We start from the raw sequence: 15,876 nt of genomic DNA, 5'->3' as shown, positions 1-15,876 counted from the left end.
TCTGACATGAAACACTAGAATGACTTGTGATCTTACTGTGTGCAAGACTATAAACTGTCATTTCCAGAACCGATGTGTTGCAGTTTCTAATGTTTATTCAGTCACTTTAAATAACTTCACTTAGTCTTAGTAGTGCATTTTCCACAAATTTTAATAGGATACAAATGCCAAACGGAAGCAGTTTTTTTGGATGCGTACAGTATGAATTATATATTGTTATCACAGTGGGTTTTTTTTCTTCATCTAGATGCAGTTAACCAGTTACTGCAAGCTAGCTCAAGACAATTCAAAAGAAAGCATCTGATTAAATATTTCAGGCAGAATACAGTCAAACTGTTGTTCTGCCTCATAAAAAAAGTTTTCTTGGAACTGAACAAACCATTCACTCCACCTTGAGCGCCTTGGAGAAAAAGGTGGAACATAAATTCAATAAATAAGTAAATAGAACATGGTGCACTAGCCATTATTTTAAATTAAACAATTGCACCTTTGTTTTGGTTTAATTGTTTACTTGTGTTTTATCTTGTATTTTATTCTGTGAACCACCCTGAGATCTTTGGATGAAGGGCAGTATATAAATTTAATAAATAAAATAATTTTTTTTCCAGAAAAATAGGTTGTTGCTAGTTGTGTTTTGAGTTGTAGTTCTCTAACAAGTTAACCCAGATCAATTATGGGATTAAACATTTCGATCTTTTTGTTTTTGAATTGTTATGGTCAGTTTATTGACCATGCTGGTATAGCTTTAGAAGCCAGGGCAGGGCAACCTGTTTGCAGAAGAAGTTAACACAGCTACAGAAATAATATATAATATGTGACCACCATGCAATGGAAGGGAAGCACTTAAGTGTTAATATTTTGTATGAAATTAAAAATTTTAGGGTTAAAAATACTTAAGAATGTCCCTATTTTCATCCATGAAATGTTGGAGACATATTTCAAAATCTTTATCTAGCCACCCAGATTCAGCATACTGGAAGCAAATCAACATCCAAATAAGGACAAAGGAGCCATAATCTCTGAGCAAATAAAATTAATAGCATGCAGTTTGCTGTGGTTCATGTTTGCTCAATATTTGTACCCAGCTGGCTTGTTTGAGGAAGGTCTTCTTCTTGGAAATGTCCAGGACATTTTAAACACATGTTCATTATACTTTTGAGGCTGGTTGTGTACGCAGCTCTTTTTACTAGCAGTTAGATTCTGTGTTTTGCAGCTGCATAATGCACCCTGTTATGTTGCTCCACTCCTTGAATTCTTTGTAATAAAGTAGGTAGCCTAATCAGTTTTTACATTTCTTCTTGTCTAGTAATTATTTAATATAATTTATTTGCTGTCTATCTAATTAGAATTAGATTTGTGGACCAGTTTTAAGGCAGTTTCTTTAAACTACTGCCTGCCTGTGCTTGCATTGATAGAGGCTTACTGATAGTATAGAAGCTTGACTTGACTCAGCTGCAGAGCATCTGAAAGTACCTCTGAACATGTGCAGAGTTCTTCCATTACTTTATTCCCCCTTTATCATGTATGTATCTGGGGTCCGGGAGAAACTTATAGTTTAGACTATATGGCTTCCAGGCAAGCTTAAGCATTTTACTCTGTATTTTTGGAAATTAATTGGTGCATGTCAGGAAAGGACCATGTGTCTTAGGAAGATGGCTGCAGCATCCTCTCCCTTTTTGCTCCTTTGGTGCAAAGAATATGAGAATTGACTTTCTAATCACACACTTAAGATTCACCCAGTCCAGCATTCCCAGGGAAGTCTGTGCACATGCAGAACAAGTCAATAAATTGTTTGTCCTTAGTATCAAAAATCTCTTCTTCCGAAGCTTCACATAGTGTTTGTGACAGCTGCCTTATCTGCCTACACTTCCATAAAGTAAGGGGAAATGATGTTACCCATATTTCAAAGTCACCTTGCCACACAATTTCTCTGGAGAGTGATTAAAGAGCACCATGCAGGGGGACAGCCTTGTGTTCTCTGCATCTCAGAAGGATGTATTGCCATCCTCCTCTTCTTTTCCTCTTTTCGATTTGCTTTTCCAATAAATCTGACTTGGTGTCAGTCTGCTGTAGGAGAAGCTGTTGCAACAGGAGCCACTGCAGAATGCTAACTAATTTCATAATGCTCCGCATAAGGTGACCCACTTACAAGTTCATCCTGCAGTCATGCTTTAAGCTTTGTTCCTGATTTACGTAACAGCATATTGGTTTCATCAGATAGCTGTCAGATGTAGTCCCTGGCTGCTTGCTCTAGCTTCCTCCATGCACACAGTCTTTGATCTGTATTCCACACAGTTTTGGGGGAAATGGTGCTTTATTTGACTTCTCCGCATCGAAATGATATGAATGTAAGTGAAATACTAACGTTAGGTCTGACTATGACCAGAGAATATTCTTTCCCATGCATTAGCAGCATTCATGCCAGGTTTAAAGAGTATTCCCTGTCCCTTCTGAAAGCACCATATGTAGTATATCATATCAAATTGGCAAATTCTGTAAGGTAAGTGCTAAACAAACAAACAAACAATCCCTTTGACCCAGAAGTGCTATCCCCTAATCCCAGATGTATTGAGAAGTGACTAAAAATGCAATCTTTTGTAGCCAAACTGACATTTCACATCCTTTGAAGGATCTGCAGTGTTTTCTCAGTATTCCATGATTCGAATATCTCCCTTTCACCAGCAATTATAAGCATAGGACCCTGGGGCCAGCAGCTGGCTTCACAGGAGGATTGCTTTGAGGAGAGGTAAAGGTGGCGGCCAAACCTCCCTTACAAAACGTATTCCAAATAATACCCATTTCCGTAACATTTATTCTCTCATTTCTTGCCCTGAATATTGCAGTTGGGAGCATTTTGATACTCTTTAAAGGCTGCATTTGGTTCTGGGGTCTTCATTTGCTTTATTTCATTAACAGAAGCTTAGTCAGTGACTGTGGGGTTTACTACCTGGTATCTATGTGCCATTGATACTGGGTTTTACCATTTAAGGTGTTCTGCATCTCTGTTGTTTCTGTAGCACTCATTCTTCTGCCGACTAACGGAAGATAAAAAGTCGGAAAAATTCTTCAAAGTTTTTTACGACCGCATGAAAGTGGCTCAGCAAGAGATCAAGGCTACAGTCACAGTTAACACCAGTGATTTAGGAAATAAAAAGAAAGATGATGACTCGGACAGAGATGTACCAGCCAGGAAAAGAGGTAATTCTCCAGTGTTCCTTAAAGAAGGATATGAAAATCAAACCCTTCAGTGAATTCTTTTATTGATCCAGAGGTTCTGGTCCACAACATGGAAGTTAAAAATTCAGCCCTACCATGGCACTGCTTTCCTCCTTCATCCATTTGGGATGTGGCAGTTGCTATAGTGGTGACAGGTATTTTTAGCATTAATGGGCCAGCCAGCTTGAGTAGGTTGACATGTTGCTTAATCCTTGTTTTTAACACTCTGCTCTGCGTGCAATAGGTCTAGGATTCTGTAGCTAAAAACAGACGTCCCATATTCTCCATTTGTAATAAGAGAGGGATTGAGATGGGCACTTGCACTCTCAAACGTCTCTTTTCCTTTGGAATCATTATAACGTACATGTCTGATGCATCAGTACATACTATTAATTTTCAATAACATGACACTGGAAGAAACAGAAAAGGTTGCTTTCTAGTGGCACTTTACATGCCTACGGTCAGGTGTTCTGTTGTGGGGTTGGTGCCCCTCATGTATGAGATTTGTCAGTGTCAGTTGGCATCAAAATGCCATCACATATTCTTGCCATTACTCCCTATTTAATCAGGATTTACCCTCACTACTGAAAATTCAATACTCATTAGAAAGCCCTGCTGCAATATCTGAAGAACCTATTTGCATTATCAGTCACCCTGCAGCATGTACTTAGGCACCAGATGCAAGCATTCAGGGCTGGACAGGGGGAATAGCATGGACATGAGTATGACAGGATCATAGGGACACAGACCAAAGTCCATCTAGCTCAGTATTGTATACACAGTATGTCCCAGCCCTACATGGAACTTCCAAGAATTGAACTTTGGAGCTTCCCCATAAAACTTCTCAAATCCTTTTTTTTGCTCTAAATCTCATTTGATTCCTGTACTGTAATGGTGGATGCTTATCTATTCTTTAGGGAACAGCCTTCACATTTACAGAAAGGATATTGCTGTGTCTTGTGTGGTAGTATAAACCAAATCAGGCTGCCTCAGTAAAACTTGCGGCATTAATTTGGATAACACTACAAAGGTAGATGTGTCAACATGCTGAAAAATGTTGAACTGACTCTGCTTGGTTGTTGTTTGCTAATGGACCTTTGTCTCTGTGTTCTGTAGCTTTGAGAGAACCCATGACCCAAATAACAGAGGAGGTGCGAGATCAGTTGGTTGAAGCCTCTGCTGCTACAAGGAAGGCATACAACACTTACAGGAGGGAAGCTGATCCCGATGACCATTATTCAGCTGCAGATGGCGCACAGTCTGCAGCAGACAAAAACAAAGACGAACTGGAGATGAGTCCTGTTATCACAATAATGCAGCCCATCTTGCGGTTTTTGCAGCTGCTGTGTGAAAACCACAACCGGGACCTGCAGGTAGGCTATGCAGCATCTTCAGGCTCAGCTCTACAAAAAAGGTTCTCTGCCATCCTGTCAGCAGAAAAGCAGACATCTCACTTGAGCTGAGGGCATGGAGACATATGCTACTTTACTCCTAAATGAACAGCAGTGCCTTCCCAAGACATGTTGTTGCCAGCTCATTGAGGAACAAAGTGTTTCTCTGATGGAGGATGGTAGCTTGGAACTGAAGCCCAAAACTGCCCCTTCCTGAGTGAAAACCTGCTAGAGGCAAGGAAGCATGGGGAGATGTTGATTCATGTTGTTGTTTAGTCGTGTTCGACTCTCTCTGACCCTATGAACCAGAGCATGCCTTGGAAACTCTGACTTTCTTCTCCTTTTTAAAGTCCATGGAGTTTTCTTGGCAAAATACTGAAGTGGTTTGCCAGTTCCTTCTCCAGGTGGATCACAACTCTCGGCTATGACCTGTCAATCTTGGGTGGTCCTGCATGGCATAGCTCGTTATTCAAGCCCCTTCGCCACAGCAAGGCAGCGATCCATGAAGAGGGTTGATTCATGTAGCTTCCCTCTAAAGATTATCCCTGATCATCTTGATTCGGTGCGGTTTACTTTGATCTAAGAAGATAGGTCTGTCTACTATTTTATCTGTGTGGCCCAGTTTTGATTGTGATAATTTCACAGTGCTTAACAATAGATGGGCTGTTTGTTCTGCATTAGGCTTGTTAAAGGTTCCAGGTCTAACCAATGAACTGAAAACCTGACAATATGTTTTCTTTGAAGCTCCACAATCTTCGAGACTGTTTTGAAACATGCAATGCTGAGATGGTCCAGGACATATTTTCCAGTGCCAAAAGCTATAAGCAAAGCAAATCTCACAGGCATGAGCTGGGTCATTTATAGTTTTAAGCCCAAAACACTATGAATGGATTCATACAAAGCAGGAGATTTTAAAGACACCCTGGACCCAAATCAGTTAAAATCAAAAAGATCAAAAACAGCTCCTTAAAATGAGGAGCATGAAATTGCTTCAGAATTGGCACTGCGTTCTTCCTTGCGGCCTTCCCTGGCCAGTATCCTGGTGGCCACATTCCTAACCACCTGGGGTCCACCTCAGTGACAAGACTCAGGCAGGGAGGCAGGTACACAAAACCAGGTGCATACACTCAAAAGTGGGTGACTGATAGAATACCTAGCAAGGGAAGTGGGATCCTAATAGTCCCTCATCAAATTTAGGCTGGTGGTGGTGGTGGGTTGTAGCCAGATGTGTTCTTCCATTCACTGAAGGCTTGATTCAGCAGAGGCTTCAGTGCATGGAACAGGGGAGAAGGCAGTTTTAAAAAATATACTCTCACACACCCATCTCATGCTTTTCTGGATGGTTTTTCTAACCCTCTGGAACAGATTCTTTTGGGCGGAGTGGTGGTGGCTAAAGACTGAAGGGTGCGGTCAGCCAAAAAACCAGCCAGCGTCCTGCTTCCTTTCATGGGAGTTTCCCCTTTTATCAGAAAGCCCTCCATGAACAAGACACTGTTGAATATAACCCAAATATAGTGAATGCATCCCTTAGATGTGGTGGACTAAGTCAGGATCTCATTGTTGCACACCCAGTTATCCCGCTCATCCAGGATCAAATGCTTTCCAGTTACCAACAGGGCATTAAATGGCAGCTAAAGCAATGGGCAAGAAACATTGCCCTCAGACTTCCACTGCTGGAAGGGGATAAGAGAACAGCATAAAGATGTCTGATCTCTCTTTCCATCTTCAGGCTTGCTTGTCTCTCACATCTCTATCTTCCCCTATCCCAGATACCAGCGTAATTTCATCTGTCTCCCCATGTCATAGGCAGACATGTGACAAGATTTCATAAGGGGCAGAATAGTAGAAGAACAAGCCTCTGGGGTTGGCAATGAGCCTTGGCACGTGTCCAGAAATGCTTGCCCCAGATGCTGACTTAGGAACAAAGATACTTAGCAAGCATGGGGGAAAAATAACAGAATTAAGCTCAAAGAGGGAATTTCTAACTAGCTGTAATCTGCAGGAACTTTTAGTGGGTGGAATGAAAACTTGTTGCTCTTTATAGATCAAAGACAACTAACTAAAAGGAAAGTTTTGAGGGGAGAGAAATGAGTGTAATTGACCTATAGGCACTTGCAAAACATTACAAAAGTCAAAAGCCCTAAATATTTATCTATGGGTGTGTTGAGAGGCTTGGATCACACTGAGATCATGTTCATTATTGCTTTTAGAAAGTGATGTGTGAATGGAAAACTGTATGAATCTGTTGCAAAAAAAATCACATTTTGATTTCTTTTGACCAGCATCAATCTTCAAAAATGAAACTGAACTTTCCCCTCTCCATTATTTCATATTCATCTATAGAATTTCCTGCGATGTCAAAACAACAAGACAAATTACAACTTAGTGTGTGAGACTCTGCAGTTTCTGGACTGTATCTGTGGAAGCACAACTGGAGGACTTGGACTTCTTGGGCTGTACATTAATGAGAAAAATGTAGCATTGATCAACCAGACACTGGAAAGTTTGACTGAGTACTGCCAGGGACCATGCCATGAAAACCAGGTAATCCAGTTATTGCAGTAGAAAACGTGACATAGTCGCAAAATTGGGAATCTCATGTACAATTTGGCACCCTAAGAACTTATCATAGAACTGTTGGAAGGGACCTCAAAGGGGCATCCATTCCCATACCACCAATCGTTCCAAAGTGTGCTGCTTAACTACAACACCCCAAAGAAATCAGAAATGAGATGTCTAGAACAGAGCATCCTCATCAGTGAGAACCCCCCAACTCTTTCTTAGTGCAGGGGAATAGCTGGTCTCAGCATGAGACTCTGAAAATACCTTGGTGCAAATAGAGAATAGTTGGATTTGTAGTAAGGTAACAAAAGGGACGCGGTGGCACTGTGGTCTAAACCACAGAGCCTAAGGCTTGCCGATCAGTAGGTTGGCGGTTCGAATCCCCTGTTGTTCGGTCCCAGCTCCTGCCCACATAGCAGTTCGAAAGCACATCAAGTGCAAGTAGATAAATAGGTACTGCTCCAGCGGGAAGGTAGATGGCGTTTCCGTGCGCTGCTCTGGTTCACCAGAAGCAGCTTAGTCATGCTGGCCACATGACCCAGAAGCTGTCTGCGGACCAACGCAGGCTCCCTTGGCCTATAGAGCGAGATGAGCGCCGCAACCCCAAAGTCGTTCACGACTGGACTTAAATGTCAGGGGTCCTTTACCTTTAACAAAAGGGAAGCCCAGTAGTTTAGCTTACTATGGGCTGCAATGAAAGTAGCATTAAGTAGAATGCTCTGTGAGCATTTTGATTTCTCTTTGCTCAATGGGACACTTTCCCCTCCTCCTGCCCCTGTTCCCCCCTCCCCGGCTCAATCCTTTCGGGAGTTTTCTCCAACTTTCTTGAGGAGGTTTTGGGACAACATGGGCTACACACACACAGTGGAAAGGGAAGAAATTCCTTTGCATTAGTGTAATAATTTAGTTGAATTCTTCCCTATGGAACTCTTCATGGGAGTGGTGGGCAGAGAGAGACTTAATAGGCCTTTGGGAAGAAAGGTTATGTTTTCTTGTTAGCCGCTTAAAAAAGGTTTCTTCTTTTTACGTTTCTTTCTCCCCTGTGCAGAACTGCATCGCGACTCATGAGTCCAATGGTATAGATATAATTACAGCATTAATTCTCAATGATATCAACCCTCTGGGAAAGAAGCGGATGGATCTAGTATTAGAACTGAAGGCAAGTGGATACTCAACTCTGAAGATGGACGGTAGTATCACAACGAAAAAGCAAAAGCTTCTATCCAGATCTTGATAATTCTAGCAGGCTCTTTGAGTGCCCTGGGCAGTTTGCTATCACATGGGATTATTTTTTTTTAAATCATTTAAAATAAAGACTTCATAATATTTTATTTCAAACAGCTTGCCTGTTCTTAATTTAAGATATGGAATGTATTTCATACATTCAAAACCTGAATTTCAAAGAGAACATTAAGTACAATTACTTAGCTATGATACTGTAACTTGCAAAATTATTTCAGCCTGTTAAGGGGCTTAGGACATGTGATCAGAGCTGTATACATAACCAGTCCTGTGACAGAAACCATCAGGTGGTATTATGCACAGCTGTCCTGCAATTTAAGGCAGAATATAGATGTTGAGGGAACAGGACAAAGGGGCCAGTCATCTATTGATCAATAGCTACTTTGGGCAAGCCATCCAGTGCTGATCCTGATCCATTGAATAGGCTCAACTTTGAGTTGCAATTAAATCAGTGGAGCCTCTACTCTGTGTTAGTGCATAATTGCTGGACATAGTTGCTGACCTTGCTGCCAGCATCAACTTCTGCACTGTGAATTTAACATAATTTTTATATACAGAACTTAACATAGGGGGGGGACTTCCAGTGCTAATTGCAGTTTGGAGAAGCAAGACGATAGGAAAGGAAAAAGTCCCATTGAGTCCCCTCACGCTATATTGGAGATGGGTCAGCTACCATCTGTGTCTAGTACACAGTGTTGCAGTGTGCTGTGCATACCCAATATTACAAGAGGGGTAGAGTGATCCTGTAGTTTCTTGTGAAATACTATGGTTTGATGTATCTCTTCCCTCCCCCAAAAGAAATCCAGCTTCAGTCTGATTTGAAACCATATCAGGAAACCAAGCAGGCAACTTACACCATGGAAAACACCTGTGCCCACTGAAGCAGACAGGCAGTGGGTGGCATGGATATATACCAAAGCATACTGATGTGTACAGCAAAGTTCAATTGTGACTTGAAATGCAGTAGGGAGAAAGCTACCTCACTGTGTTCTAAGGTGGTAATGTGTACACAGTCTCACCTGATTTTAACCAGTTTGCGGTTCTTTATATTTTCCCCCTTTCAAGCTCAGCTGCCATCAGTATTCTTTCAGCTCACAGGTTAACAGATAGGTTGTTTTTGTTTTGTTTTTAAAAATCTTTTAATGTATAAATATCTATACTTCCACATATTTAGGGAGTGCCCCAAATGCAAAAAAACAAAAACAAAAAAACCACCACCTTATTGTTTATAGTGGTCCTGTTCTGCTTCCAAACCGATAGACACTTGACTTCACAGTTTAAAAGGAGAAAAGATGCAGCTATCCTTTGTGTGTTGCCTGAAACCTACTTTCATTGTATTTATGTATCTAAATGACATCATTGCTTCTTAGTAGAAATCGTGTTAGATTTCAACTTTATGATACCTTGCGGTCTTTCACATTTGCTCATCTTCGTTGCTTTGACAGGTTTATGCAGCTGGAAATAGTCACATAGATCTGTGGGTTGTCTTTTTTACTTCTTTCAGTTTTTTATAACACATTCAACTATTCATCAGATATCTTTCTTTGACTTTTACCAGAACAATGCCTCTAAGTTACTCTTGGCAATAATGGAAAGTAGGCACGACAGTGAGAACGCAGAAAGGATCCTGTATAATATGAGACCCAAAGAATTGGTACGTTTCCAAGGATATGCCTCCAGATTTTCAGGGGTTGTGGTGGCAAAGGCGAATTTGGCAGTATGCAATAATCTTGCTGCTGGTTGTGTGGCTAAGTTCATACTAAGTTCAGGATCTAAGTAAAGTAATTACTTCTACTCACTGAACTCTTGAAGTGGACTGCAAAGATGTTGTGGGGGAGTTCATAAGCACACGGGTCAGTTGAGGGTGGGGAAATTAATTTTTCCAAGTGAGATTAAAAAGTAAAAGGGTGCATCCAGAAAGCACTGTTTGTGCAGCATCAGAGCCTATAAGGATTTGAGAAGCATTGTTGTACAGTTCTCTTCTGACAAATTCCTGTGAAATTATCTCCTGCGCAACTTGGGGCTAAGAGCTCAGTAACTCTTGGCAGCCTGGAAAGCTATGGTGGTCCACTCTGCCTGCTTCTTTGAAGATCAGATAGCAGAGGGAGGGAAAACATCTGAGGTTCCATGACGGTCCTCTCTGCACCCTCAAATTTATTTTGATGTAACTGCTAATCAGCTGTATAGTAGTATGGCTGCTTAATTTGCAAGTGACTCATTGAGATATCACAAATGGGTAGTTGGCAACGCTGTAAAAAAGAAATGAAAACCTTGCAAGCGTGAAGTGCACTGATCCATCAACACCCATATGAAAACATCCTGTGTTGATGAGGGGTGACAGTGTTTGGATTCAAATAATCAATCACAACTAGATATCAATTTGACGAGTTGAGACAAAAGCCATTTAACAGTTTCTAAGCGTTTTGTTCCATCCAGCATTAATAAACAGCAAAACGTCAAGCCTGGGATTCCAAAGTGCAGGGCTGAAAGTCTATAAACTCGCTACATTGTGCCTTGGTTATGGCAGTAGTCCGAGACGGGTGTGTGATGCAATGTATTTATTATCCAGCAACAAAGGGGTGAGCTGGGGATAAAGTTTCAGTCTTTATTTTGGCTCCTATTCCACTGAGTCAAGTGATTTGTAATGTAGACTCAATTTGACAGCAAATACCAGCTGCTTTAAAGACAAAACAAAACGGAAAAACCAACCTTTTTATAACTTGAAACAGAGACCTCTACTCCAGGAGGGAGGGAGGGAGCAATAAATGTGAAATTCCTTTAGAGGAGTCGTCCACTGGCAGTATGTTTTGGCTTTGGCCTTGATATTTCTGTCTCTCACACCACCACCAACACCACAGTTTTGAGTGTTGTATTTATCTTTTCTCCCCAGGTTGAAGTGATTAAGAAGGCTTATCTGCAAGGTGAAGTTGAGTTTGAGGATGGAGAGAATGGTGAAGATCTTGCTGCATCTCCTAGAAATGTGGGGCATAATATTTACATATTAGCCCATCAGGTACAATTGCATTTATGCAAGGAGAATTTTGTGGCACATTCTACGAGTAGCAGGGCCCTATACCCAAATATAGGCATGGCCATGTGCAACCTATCATTTGGGCTCAAGTGCACAGATTCAGGAAATCTGATCTCTGTTGGGACAGCCCAGATGTTCTGATTCTGCATGCTGATCATGTTTTCGTACACAAATGACCAGGAGAGTAATGAGGTCAGCATAGATTCATTCCACTGGCAGCAATGTTGCATAAAGTTTCACTGGCTGGTGCCTCCTATTGGTGCTGTTTGTCCTAAATTTCTGGTTAACCACTGAAATGCTACATCTGTAACTTACGGAGCACAGGTTCAAAACAGCTTTAGGCCACTTCAGGAAAAAAAAATATTTTCAGTTACCCTGACCAGCCAGCACTTGGAAGAGTACAAAGAAAATGCAAGTACATTTTCATTGAGATGCAGGCCGCTATCACCAAATGTACTATTCATTTATTTTAGCTCGCTCGTCATAACAAAGAGTTGCAGAACATGTTGAAGCCTGGAGGTCAAATTGATGGAGATGAAGCTTTGGAATTCTATGCTAAGCACACAGCTCAGATTGAGGTAAAGGCTACAGGAAATTCTGGGTAATATTTGCTGTGCCAGTCCAAGGAAAGATAAACCAAGAAATTGTTTTAAAATTAGGCGGGAACACCAGCAGAAGTGTCCTGTGCAAACAATGCAGATGTACTACATCAAAAACAACTTGCACCTATGGAATATTATAGCAAATGCAATGCTATCCATTATGTTCTAAACTGGCTTATATTCCATCCTCTTTTGAATTTAATTGAGTTTGCCAATTCTTTTCTAAATCAAACATTTTTTTAATTTAAAAAAATGGTGCTTGTGGCAAGCTTTAGACAAGACGGATTAGCCACGTGGATCTTAGCTACATAGCTCTGTGTAATTGTAGTAGAGATATATGGACAAAATTTCATACTTTGACATATCCCCCACTTAAGCAGGGGAAGGGCTGTTTGGCTTGATTTGTTCTGGGTGTACACTGTTCACTGAGGGGTGAGTGTTGAAGACATTTGCTATATTTGCAAATACTGAATGAATACCAGAACCAACTGTATCCCAGCAGAACTGTTGCCCTATCTCAGATCCCAATGAGCAGTCCTTCTTTGTGATTGTACTCACCAGGACAGAGATCTGTCACCTTCCCCCACTCCCGCCCCCACTGTCATTGCAGTCATTTTGTCCTGGTATCCATGTGAGTATAGGCACCTCATTTTTTAAAAAAGCACTGCTAATGAGAGACATGGCACAGTGTTTCATCTTCTCGTATCTGTTCTTCTGTTTTTAGAAATTCCAAATGAAAACCTGTTTTTTTTTATCCCATCTCTTACGGATGTTTTCATTCTTCTAAGCTCTGATGAGAGTATCATTCAAAAACAGAGAGAGAAAGGTCCTTAGCTTTCAGGACACCAAATAACCATTAACTCATTTTTTTAATAGAAACATAGTTTAACCACCCTGGACTGTTAAATTTGCCTAACAAAAGGAATAGTTGGCCATCACCCATAATGATATATGTATATACCCAGCTTTTTGGACTTGAAATGTTACTGAAACAAAAGGGAGAGACCTACAGTAAATGGTGTTACACTAATGGAATCATAGAATCATAGAGTTGGAAGAGACCACAAGGGCCATCGAGTCCAACCCCCTGCCAAGCAGGAAACACCATCAGAGCACTCCTGACATATGGTTGTCAAGCCTCTGCTTAAAGATCTCCAAAGAAGGAGACTCCACCACACTCCTTGGCAGCAAATTCCACTGTCGAACAGCTCTTACTGTCAGGAAGTTCTTCCTAATGTTTAGGTGGAATCTTCTTTCTTGTAGTTTGGAACCATTGCTCCGTATCCACTTCTCTGGAGCAGCAGAAAACAACCTTTCTCCCTCCTCTATGTGACATCCTTTTATATATTTGAACATGGCTATCATATCACCCCTTAACCTCCTCTTCTCCAGGCTAAACATGCCCAGCTCCCTTAGCCATTCCTCATAAGGCATCGTTTCCAGGCCTTTGACCATTTTGGTTGCCCTCCTCTGGACACGTTCCAGTTTGTCAGTGTCCTTCTTGAACTGTGGTGCCCAGAACTGGACACAGTACTCCAGGTGAGGTCTGACCAGAGCATAATACAGTGGCACTATTACTTCCCTTGATCTAGATGCCATACTCCTATTGATGCAGCCCAGAATTGCATTGGCTTTTTTGGCTGCCGCGTCACACTGTTGGCTCATGTCAAGTTTGTGGTCAACCAAGACTCCTAGATCCTTTTCACATGTACTGATCTCAAGCCAGGTGTCACCCATCTTGTATTTGTGCCTCTCATTTTTTTTGCCCAAGTGCAATACTTTACATTTCTCCCTGTTAAAATTCATCTTGTTTGTTTTGGCCCAGTTCTCTAATCTGTCAAGGTCGTTTTGAAGTGTGATCCTGTCCTCTGGGGTGTTAGCCACCCCTCCCAGTTTGGAAATCATGAAGTTTTTTTGTGAGGAGAGTAGCAGGTCTACTGCATAAGTGAGGTTCTGATAAAGGAAGAGTTTGCATTGTGGGGGATGATACATGCTCGTTTTAAGGGGCAGCCATATGAAGTAATACTTAAATCCTCTCTTCTATAGATTGTTAGATCAGATCGCACCATGGAGCAAATAGTTTTCCCTGTGCCCAGTATATGTGAGTTCCTCACGAAGGAATCTAAACTACGGGTTTACTATACTACCGAGAGGGATGAGCAAGGCAGTAAGATAAATGACTTTTTCCTGAGATCAGAAGACCTCTTCAATGAAATGAACTGGCAAAAGAAACTCAGAGGTAAACTGGATTGCTGCCAAAGGCGATTTTTCAAGATACTAATTCTTGATCTGAGAGACTGCAAAGTTCTTCTCTGTGTCAGAGAAGCAATATCAGCCTCTGGGGAATATTATCCTCACACAAAATTATTCTCCATGTAATTTTGCTTTCAGTATCTTAAATATTTTCAGAAAGACTTGGTTTAATCATTAGCTGTGCATATTGTTGTGTGTTTCCAGCATTACATTTCCTGATTACTATTGTGAAAACAAATGCTTTGAAGCAGCCAGAAGATTATGCAGATGGATATCATTGGGAAGGGAATGGCCAGCCATTAATCTTAGGGGCAATTTGCCCTAGGATCCTTGTCAGATATGTTACATAAGGACTAAACTAGACATGACACAGGAGATCTGTGTTCACAATCTCCTGTGGGGTTTTGCTTTGGTTTTTACTTCAAGCAGCTGCATTGGGATGCTAATTTGGGGAAGTAGCTCTCTGAGAAAGTGTGCTGCACCCTTTTCTGCACTATTTCCTGGAGGCAGACCTCTTAATGTACAAAGCTACTATCAGCTCAGGGTGGAGTTTGGGGAGAGAATATAGTACATATTGTCTGCAGAGACAGCAACTCCAGCTGTCTCACAGTGCTGCTCCTCTGATCAAATTCGCTTTAAAATTACATATGTATATAATCACAGGAGACGCTTGCCACCGTTCTCCTGCACCATGCCTATGCTCATGCCCATGTTCAAACTACAAAAGCTCACATCTGTGGCTATTGTTTTTGTGGCTACATCATTTCAGCTGATATAGTTGCGAAAGGAGAAGAACTTGTAAATAAGAACCAAACATTACATTCAGCAATGTTGGCCTTAGGTAGGCAGGAAGTCGAAACCACTGAGACAGCTGCATCTGCTTGGCACAATGGTCCACTTATATCTTGGTTGCTTTCTCAGTTTGAGGTTATGACATTTTCTAAAGCTCACATTCCACTGCATCATTTTGAAGTTTGGCAGTGTAATGATCGGGGACCAAACTTGATGTGACATTAAACCTATAAGATATACTTGATGTTTGTTTACTAAATAGCTTGAGTGGGGAAGGGTGATCTAGAGCAGCATGGAAGCCGAGGGATATAATTCCCCTGCCACAGTTCGGATTGCACCACTGTCCCTACACAGCCGCAGAATAGCATCTGTGGCTGGGTGATCCTGAGCAGGACCATTAACAGGACTAAAGGGTCAAATCTTCTCTTGTCCTCCATCCTGAATGTTGTGGTCCCAATCTGGTCCCACAGCTACCATTTAGTAAAGAGAAACCAGTCACGCATTAAATGCATAATGCAATTATCTGGTTTAGCTCTGAAGCCACCATTTCCACTGCAGAGAATAAAGACTGGAAATGAAAATGAGGGTGTGTCGGTCTCAAAAGTTCACACAGTGCAGAGTGCCATGGCATGCAGTCAGCACATTCTGACCTTTTTGTGTTTTTTAACGCACGATCAACTTTTGCTCTCCTGGTGCTTGTAAACCAAGTGTTTATATAAAAAGTTGGTTTCTGTTCAGTATGGCCTTTGATCTGAAAAAAGGTTCTCTAGGAAGCAAATGCCCTGAA

At 41.4% G+C, this 15,876-nt stretch overlaps 1 protein-coding gene across 8 annotated transcripts in view; it reads left to right on the top strand.

Annotated features, from left to right (window-relative positions):
* Nucleotides 1–15,876, top strand: part of ITPR1 (inositol 1,4,5-trisphosphate receptor type 1) — a 199,093-nt gene that overhangs the window by 144,949 nt on the left and 38,268 nt on the right. For all 8 annotated transcript variants that reach the window (XM_081901286.1, XM_081901281.1, XM_081901283.1 and 5 more), the window contains 8 exons: nt 3,018–3,198; nt 4,333–4,589; nt 6,951–7,151; nt 8,218–8,328; nt 9,970–10,065; nt 11,302–11,424; nt 11,916–12,020; nt 14,091–14,283. In XM_081901286.1, the coding sequence (XP_081757412.1) occupies nt 3,018–3,198; nt 4,333–4,589; nt 6,951–7,151; nt 8,218–8,328; nt 9,970–10,065; nt 11,302–11,424; nt 11,916–12,020; nt 14,091–14,283 (1,267 nt within the window). The remainder of the gene's footprint in view (nt 1–3,017; nt 3,199–4,332; nt 4,590–6,950; nt 7,152–8,217; nt 8,329–9,969; nt 10,066–11,301; nt 11,425–11,915; nt 12,021–14,090; nt 14,284–15,876) is intronic.

Source organism: Podarcis melisellensis, assembly GCF_964234715.1.
Source record: "Podarcis melisellensis genome assembly, chromosome: 2".
Classification (NCBI taxonomy): Eukaryota; Metazoa; Chordata; class Lepidosauria; order Squamata; family Lacertidae; genus Podarcis; species Podarcis melisellensis.
The sequence above is the reverse complement of the archived record's forward strand: the minus strand, read 5'-3'. Positions and strand labels throughout refer to the sequence as shown.